Genomic DNA, 17216 nt, shown 5'->3' with positions numbered 1-17216 from the left:
ACTTAGTGAATATATTTTATTGATAGTTATGTGAATAACATATATAAATGTTCCATTTACATAATCTATACCCTTGTTTGCCTTAGGCCCTGAACATTTTTCAGAGAGGACCTGCAAAACATTAACCACATGCAAAGATTACAGATGGAGAGGTTATCACTGGCAAAACATGGAAAGCATTAATATGGCACATCACTCCCTCACTTGCCTTAAGCACCAACCTTCAAATTAGTCAGCTGACTTTAGCAGTGCAGTTATTAGCTGAATTTATTGATTTCCACGTATCCACATTGCTAGAGTTTCCTACAGTAGACATATACTTGTATTTTAGGCATCTTACATTCCAGATGTTGGTGCCAGAACTCTTAGTTAGAGTAAAAACTAATTTAATTTACTATGTTTATAATTCCAATCACTTAAATAATATATAAACAAATAATAAAATACATATAAAATTATATACATTATTCCTTGCATACTATCCTTTTATGAAAGTTAACCTAAGTTTAAATGTGTGACACTACAAGTCAGCTGTGTTTGTTTACACTGCTTACAGGCACAAATGAGGAAGAGAGCTGAGAAACTTAGCCATCCATTTTTCTCATACATTTAGTTGCACTGACATCTAAGCAAAGGTAGGCCATAGCCATAAATCACAGAGCACAATAACAGGCACATTTTGGGCCGGTCCATCATTGGCTGTGTTTTGTTTTCTCATTGCATCTTGGCAAATTGCTGTTATTAATGGGAGAAAGCATAGTTTGCAGCCCTCATTAGATGTTGTTCCAACAGCGCCTCTGATGGATTAAGACAAGCCGGAGGCCTTGTCTGCTTCTACAACCAGCTAATATGAGCCAATTAAATGCCGTGCACTCTCTGGCCACTCCACACTTGCTTATGTGCTCTTACTACAATATCCAAGCATTCAGCTCAAATGGATTATACTTTCAAAACAAGTAGATTTATTTCAAAGATTTTCTGCAGAACTCTATGCTCACTCTCACGTTCCATGATAATAAATAATGTCCCTTTAAAGCAGTTGGTTTTTCTGAGGATGCTGAACATTTTCCTTTGATCAAGTACATTTTAAATCTTTATCCACATTTTTTTTTAAACTCTCTCCCCTCAGTAATTGGAACTATTTGTGAGAAGCTCTGTAGATGTGAGAGTCATGGATATGTTTGGTAGTATTAAATTTTAAGGTAACGCCATCCTTTGCAGAGTGTCTGATTCGTGTAGAAGAAGCTTATGGGTAGGAGGCTGTGAGCACTATATAAATATACCTCAGGCTTCCTTCGAATGCAGGGCTTATAACACCGGAAGGATCGATACTGTGCAGCGTTAGCATGAAAGCAGAATCTAAGTCTCTCTGTCTGTTGAATTTAAGCTCAGCTAAAGCAAAGGTGTTCACAGTGTCAGACATAACTTGTTAGAGCTTACTGGCTATATCCGGCCTGACACTTAAGTCATCTTTCCTTAAAAGGATCCACACGTCATCTAAATATACACATGAGCAGCTATTGTGAATTTAGACAAACTTTGGGAGAAATTGTTTGGCACTCTTTCAAAAAAAACCTAAATATACTGCTGTATAATTCATGGATTTCTATTTTTGTCAGCTCAGAGGAGAATCACTTTCCCCCTGACTATTCAAATATTTTGTATTACACACTGAAGTAGAGTACAAGCAGTACAGTCCGTACAACATAGTAGATTAAAGGTGTCTGGTCAACGTAAAGCTGTTGGCTTTCTCTGTTGGTTTGAAGAAATGAATAAATAATAGCCATATTGTTTATGAAAGCCTGCATACTGGATTCACTGTTGATTTTTCAGTTGATTCAGCTGATTCTCGTGTCCACTCAGAGCTGATACGGCTCTGGAGCAGCTGTCTAAACGATCACAAGAGCTGAATTATCTCTGATTTGTGACGACTTACATAAACACTTGCACGATGTTGATTTTTACGCTCAGAGTTTTTTTTTGCTCTGTGAATATGGCCCGTATTAGCCCACGTTTTAACAAGGGCATAAAGCATAACAAGAGATATTGCTCTGTTGGAACACTTTCAACAGAGAATTGGCAAATAAAATGTGTCTAATTTATGAAGCCATTTGGATGGCATTCGATGGATATTGAATTGCGTGGGAATTATGCCCTCATGTCTTAGTATGTACATCCTGCAACTGCTCCAGTTTCTCGCAGGGATTATTTGAAATGTGAACTTCCCTGGCACGAGTGCATAACCCATGTAATTTGCTCTTTTAAAAAGTCCTCATCCCTCCCCACACGCTCCGGAGCATTTTTCTGTCATTGGCCACGCTATATTTGTCTATGTGCCACATAGTCAGTTAATTGTTCACATTGAATTGCTGCAAACACACAAGAGGACCACCTAGCTTCTTGTACAGGATTACTTATGTTGTCTGAACTATGTGCCATAATGCCTTGTTATATTATGTTTAATTACATAACTGTTAACTTAGCGATACGTGTCGGGACAGTCTACGCACAGACAGATTTTTCTAGGAATATTGTACAGCCTATAAGTGAATATGTCGTTCACTAGGACACATTTATCCCCTGGTGAGTGAGTAACATCATGTTCCACAGACTCTGTTGACTTTTTTTTTCTCTTCTTGTAATATGCATCTCCACCACCTCTGTGGAAAACTCACAGAGAGACATTTACAAGGCCAGCCTGCTCCTCTTGTGGGTTTGTGGTAAGTGGTTAGGATTTTCTCTAAGAGCATCAGCTCTGTGTTAATGACATGCAGTCTCCGGAAAGGTTTATCCATTCAATTTGACTCTAAAGAGAAGATCTCTTCAGCCTGCTGATTAAATTAAGATTCTTTAATAAGCATATCTAGGTGCACTGACACGAGAGACAGGCTGATCTGTGTCTGCCAATGCAGATACCCGAGACTATCTGTCTTAAAGGCAAGTAACATTGAATTTCTGCAGTGTTATGTCACCGTCTCTCCGTTACGTAGCGGTTTGCTGGTGATTCACTTGCTGCCCCACACAAATCCACAGCTGTACTGTGTAGTAATTTTCAAGTCAAGTGGGGAGTTCACCATGTGCCATTTATAATTTGCTGTACTTCAGGCTACCGTGTATACTTTTGAATTATTCAGTAAAGTCATATTGCCTTTGACACTGTCCTAAACATGATGTAAACCCAGGTAAATCTGGAAATCCATGCTGTTTAACTGATGCAGCATTTTGTAAAAGCATCAACATGTGATGTACCATTAACAACGTAGTGCAGATTTGTATGTAAAAGGTCTTTTAAAGGACAAAGATTCTCTATACAATGTTCTCATTGTAACCTTGCAAGGAAAACAGTTTGTAGATATTTCTGTCACAAAGGGCCAAACAGGCAAATAATGAGTGGCCCAATGAATTAATGTGTATGTAAGAGAGTTCCTAATATTGTCTCCTCTAGTACCTGCACTGTGGCACTGTCTTTGATGGCACATGCATGTTTTTCTCATTGTACCTATTAGGCATTTTGATGACTGTACTGCATCTATGTGGGAGGAGAAGCTCACTGGGGGGGGTGTGTCTCTAACAGTCAAGGGGAATGGAGCAATTTGTTGTAAAGATTTGCATGGATTTACTCAAACACTGTGTCAAAGCTGGATAACACACTCATCAGTGTTGTGCTTTTCTGCGCTATTTTAACTGTGACAATGAGCAGATATTTTTGAAACTCCATCAACCCGTTTTGTGGTTTATGTGTCGTGTTTAATTCAAACCCCTCAAGCAGTAAAAACCTAAACATGACAATTTTTCTGTTTTAATTACCACCAGCGTACACGTGGCTGCTGTGACATTGAATGTCATTTTACATGAAAGTGTCTGTCGGCATTGTGACATCGATAGTGTGGATTGTTGAGGCAGGCGTTGTTTAGTTCTTTGATTTTTTAAGATGTCAAGCTGACGAAAAATGACTGACTTTTACCAGTTCAGTAACTAAGAGCTGGGTGATGTGCCTGAAATATTATTTCATATTTTCTCATTACTATTGATACGACTATTTATAATTGATGGTATTATGTTTAATGCTTATTCCAGACCCTGACTTAGAATTGTTAGAGTTGATAGAACTGATGCAACACTGTGTTCATTTTATCATATATTAATGGGTAGAAAACCACTTAACAGAAGTGCTGTTTTGATTCTGTAAACCAACAGTAATATTAAAATAACACAAACTCTCTAAAGTCTCTAGATCTAACTAATAATTAAAAACATTTTTTAAAACATGGACTTAAAAAAACAAACAGATCTTAAAAAAAAGAAAAGAAGGAAATTACAGATTGCCCACCTGCTATACCTTTATTGAATTACTATAGTAGCAGTACTGTCTTTTGTACTGCCAGTCATTGTCTTTTTGCCTGATAGAGTACAAGTAAAGCACTTCCAACTCTTAAAAATAGATACGAACATGCTTTTTCGTCCTTTACCTTCATGCTCACATTCATGAAAATGATAAATATGTCATCGCCGCAGAAACTAATCTGATTAAGAGCTATATTGTCCTCCACTGTATTTCAGCACTGTGCGCCACATAAAGAAACATAAAATATTGTACACTATATGGACTGCCACTTGTGCCTGTGTCACTCCTCTGGTCACATCCATCCAACCCTGAATGTCATAAATAAGAAAAATTATAATTGTCGAATTACATTTGGTGAGAGTAACATAAGCAGTTGTGTTGAAGAGACATTTTTGGCGGCCGCGCTTTGAATTCAGGAATTTTCAAAGCGAGTGCAAAGGGTTACAGAGATAACAGTGAGGCTGCATGCTGCGAGTTCACTGTGCATGTGTTGTTTTCTTAGATATTCTAATACTTGACATGAAGTCTTAAAATTCACCTTTCTGTTCTCCATCAGCCTTCTGCTGGTTTGTTTGATCTCTTTGACTCTGTTATCTGTACAATTTATTTGAGTATAAAAAAACATTTTGAGAAAAAAAGAAGAAGAAAAAAAAGAAAGAAGGTACAGCCAGGAATTAGATTTTTATTTATGGTATTGCAGACCAAGGGTACACCTCTTTTTATCTCCAGTCTTCCTTTCTTTCATTGTTGTGATTGCCTGTATAGTTCTGTGAGACACTAATGCCTTGATAGTGTGCGTTTTTTTTTCCAACACAATTATTGGTCATGAGGTCCCATTTTATCCTGTTTTATATTTTTACTGTGATATCCATCTGTTTTACAAGATACTATTCCCTCATTAAATGCTGAAACTGCGATTGTGTTGGGCAGGGGGTTGCTGCCCGTCAGTGGAAGTTAGCCCACACAGCATTGCTGCACAGCTCACTCTGCTAGCCAGAGTGTTAGCATCTGAAAAAGTCATTTTCACTTAAACACAAACTCGATTTTAAATAAATATGATGAATGTATTTTTGGACACTACAATGAGCTCCCTCAGGTTTTAGGTCATGTGTTATCTTCGCTTCAGTGTATCCTCCACACAGTCTTTATTTAATTGCCCCCTTTGAGTTTTTTGATGCATTTCTCAGGTATTCTCATTATCAGGTAATTGCCTTTGTATGGACCCATTTTTATTCGGGAGATATAATCGTATGCCTTTGCTGATATCCTGTACTACTGTATTAACACCTTACCTTGTGAATGAATGGGATTATACTATAGTGGAAATATACTGTAATTGCAGGTTTATGTGGATCAGGGGTCTCAGTGTTTTTCAGGCCAAGGACCCTGTAGCTAATAAAGATACAGAGTAGAGACCCCCTCGACATATATATTGTATCACTGTGTTGCATAGTAAACTGGGCAAATCTGTGTGTAGTGCTATCTTACATGACTGCACAATGATTCATGGCTTGTCTATTATAAACGATGTGTAATGTATTTTCTTTTACCAAAAGACTGATTTATCTGCATGACACTAATTAGACAGGTAATTCTCTGATTTCTAGGAAAATAATTTTATTATTCACAGATGACTGAGCTGCCTTTGTCAAAAGCAATTGAGGCATTTTCCTAAAAAGTACATTTTCATCTTAAACCCAAGACTTCTTCTGACATTTCTCATCTTGTTCTTTAGACTACTCCTACTGACTACGAATAACAAAATTATTCACAGCAACTGTAAGAATTGTGAATGCCAGTCCAATGCCTGTGCTTCTCTCTAAGGTTTATTGTCTGTGCATGTTTATTCAGGGCCAAACTAATTCAGATAAACAACTGGTGAAAAGCCTAAGGAGACTTTTCACCGTAGAACACACAGGCTAAGTTTCATGGCAATAATTTCATGTGACACGCAGTTATGTTTTACAAACAGTCATGCAGATTTCGCACATTTCCATATTTCAAGGAAGATGCAATTTGAATTTGAGAAAACAGAACAGATAAAAATACTTAGTTGTTAAGAAATAAGTGCTATAACAGCTATATAGGGCATGTCCCGCAGCAACAGTAATCTTAGGTAGAGAAATGGCTGCACTTTGTTTGATTCTCCAAACGCAATGAAGAAATTGTGTGAGGTCACTAAAAAATGAAACGCAAAGTAACAACTGAAGTGCTATTTACTAAGATACTTAACCCTCATGTGGGAGAGTGCTTGTCTTATAATTGCATAAGGCTGAATCATGGCATTCTTCCAAAAGAGAATGCAGACTCAGTCAATCTTGAGCTTTTTAAAATGATTCACAACTGTTTTATTGCTGTTGTCCAACACATACCTCAGCAAGGGACAAAACAAAACATCCCAGAAAACATGTATCTCTTTCACTCAACAGTTTTCCTGGTTTATGATTGACTGATTTCCACTTCTTTTTCTTTTTTTCAGGATATTTGACAGTTACCATAGAGCCCCTGCCTCCTGTCGTTGTGGGAGAGACCGTTACTCTGAAGTGTAACTTCAAAACTGATGGAAGGCTTCGAGAGATTGTTTGGTACAGGGTGAGTAAACCTGTACATGCCATTAAGCACTAGATGCTCTCTACACCATTTTTTTTTTCATTTCTCACCATTTGGGATCTTAAGAGGTCAATGCCAATCGTCATATCCACAGTTTATGGCTGTGTTAGGAGAACAACCATGGCCTGTCAAACTGCAATTGTTAGGAAACAGTCTATTATTTTGGACCAGCTGTATGGGAGGAATCACTGGCTGTTGCTTGGGAGTTTGATTTCTCAATCTGCTGGTCATCACCATAATTTCTTAATAGTTCACAGCTGGCAACTCAACCGTTATTAAAATCCCAGTTGGTGTACTACACCACTTAAGTGCTGGCAATAATTAGATTGCTCTTGAAGGAGAAAAAACAACCAAAAATATTTGTATGTCCTACATGGAGTTTAAAAAACAGACATGTTTAAAGTTTTGTATGCAAGTAAAGATCTGTAAAACAAATCTGAATATTATTACAGTCCATGTTTGTTTCACTTCATAAGAATCACTTATAAGCACTTGAATTGGAAAGCAGTACCAGCTGCTGCTATCACACCCTATCCTGACCATTTTTTATTTATTTTTTTTGCTAAAACTACTCTCCAATTATTCTTGAGAGTTATACAGATTTGACTCACTCCTCACAAAGTTGATAGCTGAGTGGTGATTGGATTTGTATAATGTGTTACAAGCAAATTGCAGAGCCTGAAATGTTATCAACCAAGCCTATGGGTATTCCTAAAAATGCATTCTTGTTCTGTCTTGTGTCATTACACCTATGATATAATCTGAAAACTGACAGGTGAACAGCACATAGACAGATCCATTTTATTGATGTTGTAGTTCTGGTTTCCTGTACAGGAGATGTGGCAGTCCGACAAACTTACACTGTTTATCCTATTCACCCTGTGAAAACAGTTGCTTGTTTGTGTTTGTACCTGGCGGTGCTATCATGTATTGAACTGCATTGCTTACATTATATTACATGTACCAAAAATCAAGATATCTGGACTTGTGCTGTATCAATTTTAACCAGTCTTCCAGTTTTATGTTAGTGCAAAACTAAATCCCTGAGTACCAAATTAGGAACTGACCCACAGTGACAACTTGTGTATTGACTGCATGGGGTGTTTGTATTGGAGGGAAGTTTAAAAAGATCCTGCCAAAAAGACACAATCAGTACTACAATTCACCATTATCTGCTGTTTTCTGTTACCACATGGGAGAAAACATTTCTCCAGAATATAATCAACTGATAGCACAAGTTCATGACAAAACAAGAGGCCTTTGTCAACAAAAGCGAGACTCATGGGCTCCAAAGGAAGGATTTATTACATTCCTGTTGTGCTGAACTGCATTTGAAAACACAATGAACTGGCAAATGTGTGTAAATTGGCCTTTACAATTCTAACGCCCATTGTTTTGATGTGTGAGCTCGTCATCATCTTGGGTAACCGTCCAATCAACAGACCAAAATCCTTACAAGTGAATTCCACTTCTTACTTGAACATTTTTTAAACCATATTTGAGAACTGTGAATGAACATTACAATACAATGGTGACATTCACCTTGGTTTCACCCTCTGCCCCGTGCTGAACACTGTTCATTAATGATCGAGCACTGGTTTATTGCTTAGCCAGGAACTCTGTCTTTAGAGAAGCTTCTGCTTTCTCACTTTTATTATTGTGAAATAAAACAGTGTCTCTGGACTCATCTTAGCAAATGCTGACCTTTCAAGGTAGGACAAAAAGAGATTTATGGTACTTTACTCACCTTAGTATCATAGATCACTTTCATTGCTGTGACAATTTCATTTAATCAGGCAGGCATTGGAGAGCGTTGTTTTGCTTATATTCTGTCAAATTTGTGTGCTGCCTATTGATAGCTGTTGTTTAAATAACCACTCTGAGAATAGAGCCGTCCATATTAAGCATTCTCACGAGGAAAGCAAAAAGGTTGTTACAGAAATCGAGCCCCATCTCTCCAGTGGCCACAGCTCAGCACAACTTGTTGATAAATTATAAATCAATTACCCACACTTGGCTGCCAAAGTTTCTTTAATCTCTACCTTTTATTTGACTAAATACTGTTGACTTCTCATTTTAGCTCCTGTTCAAATGGAACTGGGGTTGATACTCACCTGGGGAATCCATGTATCTAATCGAAGTTTGGCCAGTCAGACAGAGGGCTGAATAAAATAAATATTTCAGCAAGCTCTCATTTGTGGTGCTACATCCTGACGTATTCCGTTTGAGGATTTTTTAATGCAGAACACATCCAGACTGCAGTCAGAATTAGCATGTCTTAGGATGTACTTAAGATAAACCTGATTATTACAGAGAGCCTTTCAAGCCACACTAACTCAAATTCTCCACAACATTATATTCAAAACTAGTGAGATAAAAGTAATGGATTTGATATGAGTTACCCCATGGTTTCTATTATATTAAAGCATTTTAGATTTCCTTTATCACTCTAAATAATGAATAAGTTAACGTTTTTATAAATATTACCACTACAAAGTGGAGTATAAGGGTATGTGTAGGAGGTGCACACCCTCCCTTTTCATTAAGATTTTCCCTTGACCTTTCCTTATAATTTAAAATGATTATTTCCTGCTTCACACCATTATTGAAAAAGCTTAAGATGTGGCACTAGCTAAAGTCGTGATGAAAAAGGAATATACAGTACGTTATATCACATAGTGATGTTATTTGGGGGCAGTTAGACCTCAGATGAGTCTAGGTTAGACCTATGAGCAAGCTGTTCTAAAACTGCAATAACAGGCATTTAGAATATGTAGTTGCAATCACAAATAAAGATGATATGGAAATCTATTGTATATAACCACAGAGCTGGGGTCTCTGAGGCCACAAGTTAAGTAAAGTGTAATTTGCCATCACTTCAACATCACATTTATAAGCAATTCTCTAAAATAAGGAAAAAGGTACCAATGTGATATGTTTTTTGAGCTGTGCCTCAGTTCTCTAGAACCCAAACATAACATTGGGTTAATGATATCCTGCACAGCAAGTGGAAAACGCAGTTGAAGTAATTATTAAATATAAATAGATAGTTTTTTTGCTGTCCTAACACATTTGCGACAAGAGCTTAAACCTACAAAAGAGCTACACACCTATCTTTTTTTATGCCTCCTTTTTACGCCCTCACCATCTGATAATAATCATATGATAGGATCCTGTATTATACCTCTCATTTTAGTTTACCTAAGATGAGCTGACAGACAGAGACAGAGACGGGGAATGAGTGCAAGAGCGTGAGAGCAGTCTTGGGTAATGGATGGTGTACAGCCCTGCAGCTAATGCTTCAAGAGCAAATAAATGAAAGCCTCTCAAGTGTGTAGGATATTGCAGTACAGGCCACATGACATGATGTTTTTAGTGAGTGGTGAATTCTGGCAGGACATGGATTAAGCACTATCGATATGCAATACCATCAAGCTGTCTATTGTGCTTTAATAGCATACCAAATAGTCATGATGGATCATTTGATAAGGTGGTGCTAATGTGCTGCCTGTTTAGGAAGAGCATTTCAGCATAGCAGTGCTCAGAGACTGCTCCTCAAAGACATGCACACAAACTCATCTCGTGCTGTGCTCGTTTTAATCTATGTCATTCTGATGAGTATATACATATGGGACCTCTCCCAGTGGGCACCCAGGTATGCAAAGCTGACGGTGGTGGAACAAGTGGTGTCTGTTAGCTGGCCTGTTGAGTGTAGCTCTGCACTATGGTTAATTTAAATCACTGGATCAACTCTCTCTCTCTCTCTCTACTCTCCTGTTTTCCCTCCTCCCTCGCTCTGCCCATTACAGAATTTTTTCCATCCACACTGACATAACTCACCAATGCAAGAGCCTTCCTTAAGACACTTCCCTAATTTACCACTGGCCTGTCTGCTAGCTGTGCTAGATCTCTGATATGCTTCTCTCACCATTCAGCTGTGTCCACCTCTGTCTATTTCATTAATATGGTTCAAAATTCACCTGTATTTATAATCCTGCTCTCATCTGAATTAAACCACACTCTCAACTCTCCATGTGCAGCCTGATTATGTAGCTTCACAAGACAACATCAACGGCTAAAGAGAAAAATATTAATTATGCCCCGGGGACATTTTGTTTTTTGTAACAAATTGTGAAATATTCTGTATGAGTTAGTGTAACTACGAGCTACCCAGAAAATACTGGTCTCCACATCTGGAACTTCTTTGTTCAGTTTCTTTGTTAGATGTAGTTTTCTCTCATTTTTTTCTTTCTAATGAAATAATCAGGGTTAATGCTGAAGGTTAGAGAAAAGTGCTTTTCATTTTGAGATTTCTCATTCAAACCCTCAGACAAGCTTAGAAAAAAAAAATCTCTTCAATTTAGAACAGTGTAACTGTTAGAAACACGGTGAATGTCATAAAAATGTATCAGTTATGTACTCGTTGTGAGATGCTTGCTAAATTATATCCGTATGCATTGTCTCATTATCTACTTATTTACTTTACTTAAATAGGCTAATTGATTGATGGCAAAGTAGAATTTGAGCTTGTATGTCGAAAGTGTTGGTTTATTTTTAATTTGATAATGCTGCTGAGGGCAGATAGGAACGGGTTTGCAGCAAATGACCACCAGCTGGAATCAAACCTAAGCTGAGAACTCAGCCTTGTTACATGGATTGCATGCTAGGGTTCCCCACTTCATGAGCCTTTTAATCAACATTTTAAGCAAATCATAGCACAAACAAAAAATTCTGTTGTTTCAAGTTTAATCAGCTTGTGAAATACCAGTAAGATTAGCTCCCTGCCTGCTTTTGAATCGCTCACCAACCATTTTTCCAAAAAACATCATTGTGATCCATGAGGTTACACAGTAGCGGAATTTGATTATATTATGTGCAAGAAGAGGAAATTATGGTTCAGGGCTATCATTTAGGGTTTTCACTTCAGAGAATATGTGATGCTGGATTTCCTACCCTTTCATGTGTGTGTTGGTATTTGTGTGGAGCAATAGCAAATCAATAGTTTATGATGTCTAGAAAGGACAATAACCAAAGACAGTCGTAAATCTCAATCATCAGCTGAATACCATTGAAAGCCTGTCAAATTTTATTGAAGCCATCTGCTTCCACAGACTCTATTTAGATCATCACAAGTCTAACACTTAGTCTAACAACCCATGCTACAACACATACCTAGCAATAGGTAACTGTCAGTATGAAGCCACAACTGACATACAACATTTTTTAGACCTAAGTTTCTGCTGCAAAAATTATGGTTCTACATTAACTGTGACAATGATGAATGACAGGGATTGAATTGGCTAACTGCTAGATTTTTGGCCACACTGTTATGGCTCAGGCTGCCCTTACCAGAAGAACGATAGCATAGGTTGTTCGGTCTAAAGGTATACACAGCAGTAATTTGAAAGCACCAAATACAGAGCTATTAGAGTGTAGTGATGTAGAGCAGGATTTTGTGGGGTCTAGTGGTGTTGCTACCCCCTCTATCTAGAGTCAGTGTTTGATTTATCCATTCTAGACTACTGTAAAAACATAGCGGTGCGAAATATTGGACACCGTAGTAGAGATATCATGGCTTCTGTAGATATAAGGTTAATTCTAAAGTAACAAAAACATTATTGTGGCAATTTTACACAAATGAAAAGTATGCATATATATATATGCAGCATATTCTGTAAATAGAGCCCCCTAAATCCTGCACACTCGACCTGTAACTTACTTCAAATCTATGGCTATTATTATTCTTATTACACAGAAGCTCAGAGTGTGGTGGCTCTGCCCATTGCTGTACAGGGTTGTACACATGTACACATTTTAATATGGGGGCTTATGGAGATTGTTCTGTAGCCAGCCTCAAGTGGCTGTTCAAAGAACTGCAGCTTTTGGAACATCGAGCTGGGTAAACTTCACACACACACACACGTTTCTGTTTGTTGGGGACACTAGTGTCCATGCCAAGCTCAAACAAAAATGAGAGTGTTTGCTCATGCTGTTTGGTGTTATTCCACTGAATTCAACCTTTTAATTGTTTAAGAAAGTATTTCATCTACTTAAATTTATGATTAGGATTAAATCTCATGTTCCAAAATGTATATATAAAGAGATCATGGTCCCTTTGGGAGTTCTCCTACCTACATTCTGCACAGTTCTTCCCCCTCATCATATAGACATTATCTTAACAGCACATAAGTCCAGTACACATGTACTTAAATGTATGCCAGCTGTATTTGGACACAGGCCAGCTGCCTCGGTTGCTTTGAGGAGAACATGATGATTATATTTGGAAATGTGAAAATAGCTCTGCATGTAAAACACTGACCTGACTAGAAATGTACAGTACTTGCTGCAAGAAACTTATTCCAGGACAATAGTAAGGCACTTGGCGCCCACACAAACTTTACTGCATCTTATTCTAATACCGCCAATACTTACATTGCCTCTAGTAGTGTTTTTCAGATTTACTTGTGGCCCATATTTTGACAAATCCCATTAAAGCTGTTGACAGTGTCAAAGCACAATATAACAGCTATGCAAATGACTTATCTCTTGTCACAGTCTGCCAAAAAATATAGGAGTGCAATACCTGAGGGCAGTGTCTCACTTGATTTACTGTTTTCCTGGCCATATGTTACCTCCAAATGCAATTGTGAAGATATGGACAGTTGACTGAAACGTGTTCATCAAGCCGGTAATCCTGTTTTTGACTGCGGAGAGACACAGGAGGCGTCGTATGTTAAATTCGAGTTTAAAATCTTCAAGACGGTGTTGCCTGGGAAACTGGAATCTGTGAGTACAGAGGAGAGCTTGCTAAGCGTGTACACACAGCACACTCCTGTGGGTTTTTTGGGTGACTAACTTCCTGTTGTTTAATCCTCAAGCGACTTGTTGTCTCACATATATCCTATGGTAGTTTATAGTCCTATATGAATAATGTGTGCAAGTTAAATGAAATGCATGAATTCTGCCTATTTATGCACAGCATCTGTCTATCAGACAGTACCATCAATGAAAAATCTCATCTAATTGAAACCACATTGGTACCACAAACATCATGGTATGTATATTACTCTTTAGGGAAACATATCCAGTTTTGGAGCTTTGGCTCCATCAACACATGTAATCAAGCTAGAGTAACTTTGCTAGCTGGTAAACCATTCAGTTAGATGATGTCTGAGAGAATATAGGCCAACTAAGTTACTACTGCCAATCTCTTTTTAAATAATTTGTCTGTCATTTCTCTGCAATTTTTATGGAATATGCAAAAAGTTTTATGTATACAGGATATTTCACTTTTATACAACTTTTACGCATAAATAGTCACATGCATTACCACAGTCATTTATCCACAATCGGGACAGTACCATGGACAGATCACGACAGGATGTAAGATCGCTGTAAAGCCTGTGCCAAAGGGCTTCCTCAGCCTCTGTCCGTGGAGGTGATCTGGCTCTGGCTCTGGCTCACATAATTTTCATCATCCGCTGAATCTCCCCACAGAATAATTCAGCACCTGTGAGAAATAACCTACTTGTTACATAAATAATGGTACACTCTGCCATTTTCCCTGATACTGCATATAACCAAGCTTTACGGTACTGTGTCTTCACATTCACATGACAAATAATATAATATTTATAAATCTGCTAACTTCAACTGTTAACATATAATTTTTCTGGATAGAGGACATTTAATGTGACAACTGTTTTCCTTTTGTCTGTTAGATCTTATGCCATGTGTATTATTTGTGTGTTAGGGTGCCCTACTTGGCAGAAGAGTTTGTTGCTGTCCTCTAGACTCCATGTTTGATTATAGTATCATTAAAAGGACTGATTAAGCATGGCCCTGCCTTCATTTTGCATCTGCACTCGGGTTCAACCCCTGATCATAAATCTTTCCAAAAGAATCAAATTGATGTACCCTTTGAAAGCAGTGAGCCCTAAACATTTTTTTAATTGTCTCACAACTGGGGGAAAAAAAGAAATCTGGGAATATCTGGAATCTCTGATTGCAAGAGAAATGTAAACATAAACATATCTAGATGGGATATATTCAACTAAGCATTTAATCTGGATGGATGCTATAGATCACAATGTTGTTTTTATTTTGATTAAATGTAATGTTTTGATCTTTCTGGTGAAAGAACAATTAGCAATTTTAATAGGTCCGCTAGATCCATATGTATATGTGTAATGATTGTGTAATGTGTAATTGCAATCGGCAGCCCAAGTAATTATTTCCTGATGTGGCCATTGTCTTTTCCAGTTTTGTGTTGTCAACCATATCTAATTTTATTGAGAGGGATTCTCACATGTTACATTAATAGTGTAATTGCAAGTGCTACATTATTACTAGATATGACAAAGATAGGGATGGCTGCTTTCTTTGTGTGAAACACATAGAGACCCTGCCTGTGATAAGATTTCCTGTCCCCATAAGGGACAGCTAATTTTATTATCTGCACATTAAGAATTACTTTTATTACATTTCAATTCAAACACTGTTATGATGTTCAAAATGTTCTAAAAAAGCAACAAACAAAAAAAAAAAACAGTGGTCCGCCACAAACCTCTGTCATCTTTATTAGCCTGCTGCTTCATACCAAACGTAGTGCCCCAAGGGGAATGGGAGATAAGGTGATATGGATCAGTGCACCGCAAACCTTCCCCTTTGAGGATGCCACTAGGGCAAATAAGCAGCCTGTTATACATGGAATAATAATTACACACTTCATGTCAGCAAACTACAAGATGATTCCCCTTTTATCCACAAATGCTAATAGCAACAAAGGGACTGATCATTGCTGTGCTCTTCGGAGAGTTTGTGCTGCTGATGGCAGAGACTGTAATGACAGTAGGACATTTTGTTTCCATGATAATAATAGTGAATAATGCCTGCTTATTGTATGCATATCCCAGTGATCCCCAGGTATGGATCAAAACCATACTCTGTATCTAATTAATTAGGTAATTCAACAAACAAAAAAAAACAAAAAAACTCTCCACAAGATCGTTTGGGTTTTCTCCACTGACTCATTTTCTCTCCATGACAGTAGGATTAAATACATTGTAATAGCTGCATCACATTTTTTTCATCTTTAGAGTAAATGTGAGCATCAGGGTATAGTATAGCATACACACATCATAAAAGTGCTGCATGGCACATGTATTTTTCAATCTCTTTGTTTATTGTTTTTTATCCAAAAATTGATTGTAACCGTATTAAATGTAATGCCAGTGCCTATACTGAAACAGATACTGTACAAAAATTTAACATCTCTTTAAGACAGTAGTTGATAATATAGCTATCAAAATATTTGCTTCATTATACTTCATTAACAATGGCCATCTGGGAGATTTTAATTTTCTCTTTTTTTAGGCTTATTGTAGCTCTTCCAATCTTCAACATGTCTTGAAAATTCATAATCTCCATACCAGAATCATACCAGATTTTTAAAATCCATTCTTAGTATCACAAAAGGATCATGCAAGAAAGTGATTACATAGCGATTACAAGTGGATCAGAGCGTCTTTGTGACATTTGCATTGGAAAAGGAAGACGTTTTCATGCCAGGGGCTTCTTAGCAATGGCTTCCACTCCACCTAAATGCAACATACCCTTAAGGTCCTCCAGGGACATAGAAGCAAAACAATTACTTATTTTATTGTTTTAATATTTATCTACTTGTTTGCTTTCTTGTTCATTTATTTGGATGGACTGTGATGAGCTATATTTCCAAATGGGCAAACAAATGGCATAATGTGAACCCCTGCATTGTAAATCAATGAATCAATTCCTTTATCACAGTCTTGGTTGCTAAAACGCAAATACTTCATAGGGTGAGTGTGGACATATACTTAATATCTTTCTCATTATCAACAAATCCCATGATACGAAAGGTGTTGTGTAGCCAAATCATTTCATAGCTTATTCCTCTGTGCCACAGAGCTCAGTTTTTTTGTCCAAAAACTATTAAAAACACATCACTAAGCCATGCCGTTGCCCAGGGTGACATGTTTCTTTATTACCATGAACATGGGCACTGAAGTGTATTTTGAGTTGATCCCACATACACTGTCCTGCTGCTGTAAGTACTCACCAGAGCACCTAATGTATATTAATCCAGCTGAAAAAAGGTTCCAACAATTGAGCACTATACATTCCTATTTGACTAAAACTCACAGAGCCCAGCTGTTTAAAGAAATTAAGCCTTTTTTTTTTTCATTTGTGACCATATAGGCAATAAAATGTTCTAGGAGTGCAT

The 17216-nt window shown here is 37.5% G+C and overlaps 1 protein-coding gene across 2 annotated transcripts in view; it reads left to right on the top strand.

Moving 5' to 3' along the window:
* igsf21a (immunoglobin superfamily, member 21a) overlaps nucleotides 1-17216 on the top strand; it is a 167425-nt gene that overhangs the window by 48314 nt on the left and 101895 nt on the right. For both annotated transcript variants that reach the window (XM_027279734.1, XM_027279735.1), the window contains exon 2: nucleotides 6825-6937. In XM_027279734.1, the coding sequence (XP_027135535.1) occupies nucleotides 6825-6937 (113 nt within the window). The remainder of the gene's footprint in view (nucleotides 1-6824; nucleotides 6938-17216) is intronic.

The sequence above is a fragment of the Larimichthys crocea genome, chromosome VI, assembly GCF_000972845.2.
Source record: "Larimichthys crocea isolate SSNF chromosome VI, L_crocea_2.0, whole genome shotgun sequence".
NCBI classification, from domain to species: Eukaryota; Metazoa; Chordata; class Actinopteri; family Sciaenidae; genus Larimichthys; species Larimichthys crocea.
Note: the sequence above shows the minus strand (reverse complement) of the source record. Positions and strands in the feature narration are given on the sequence as shown.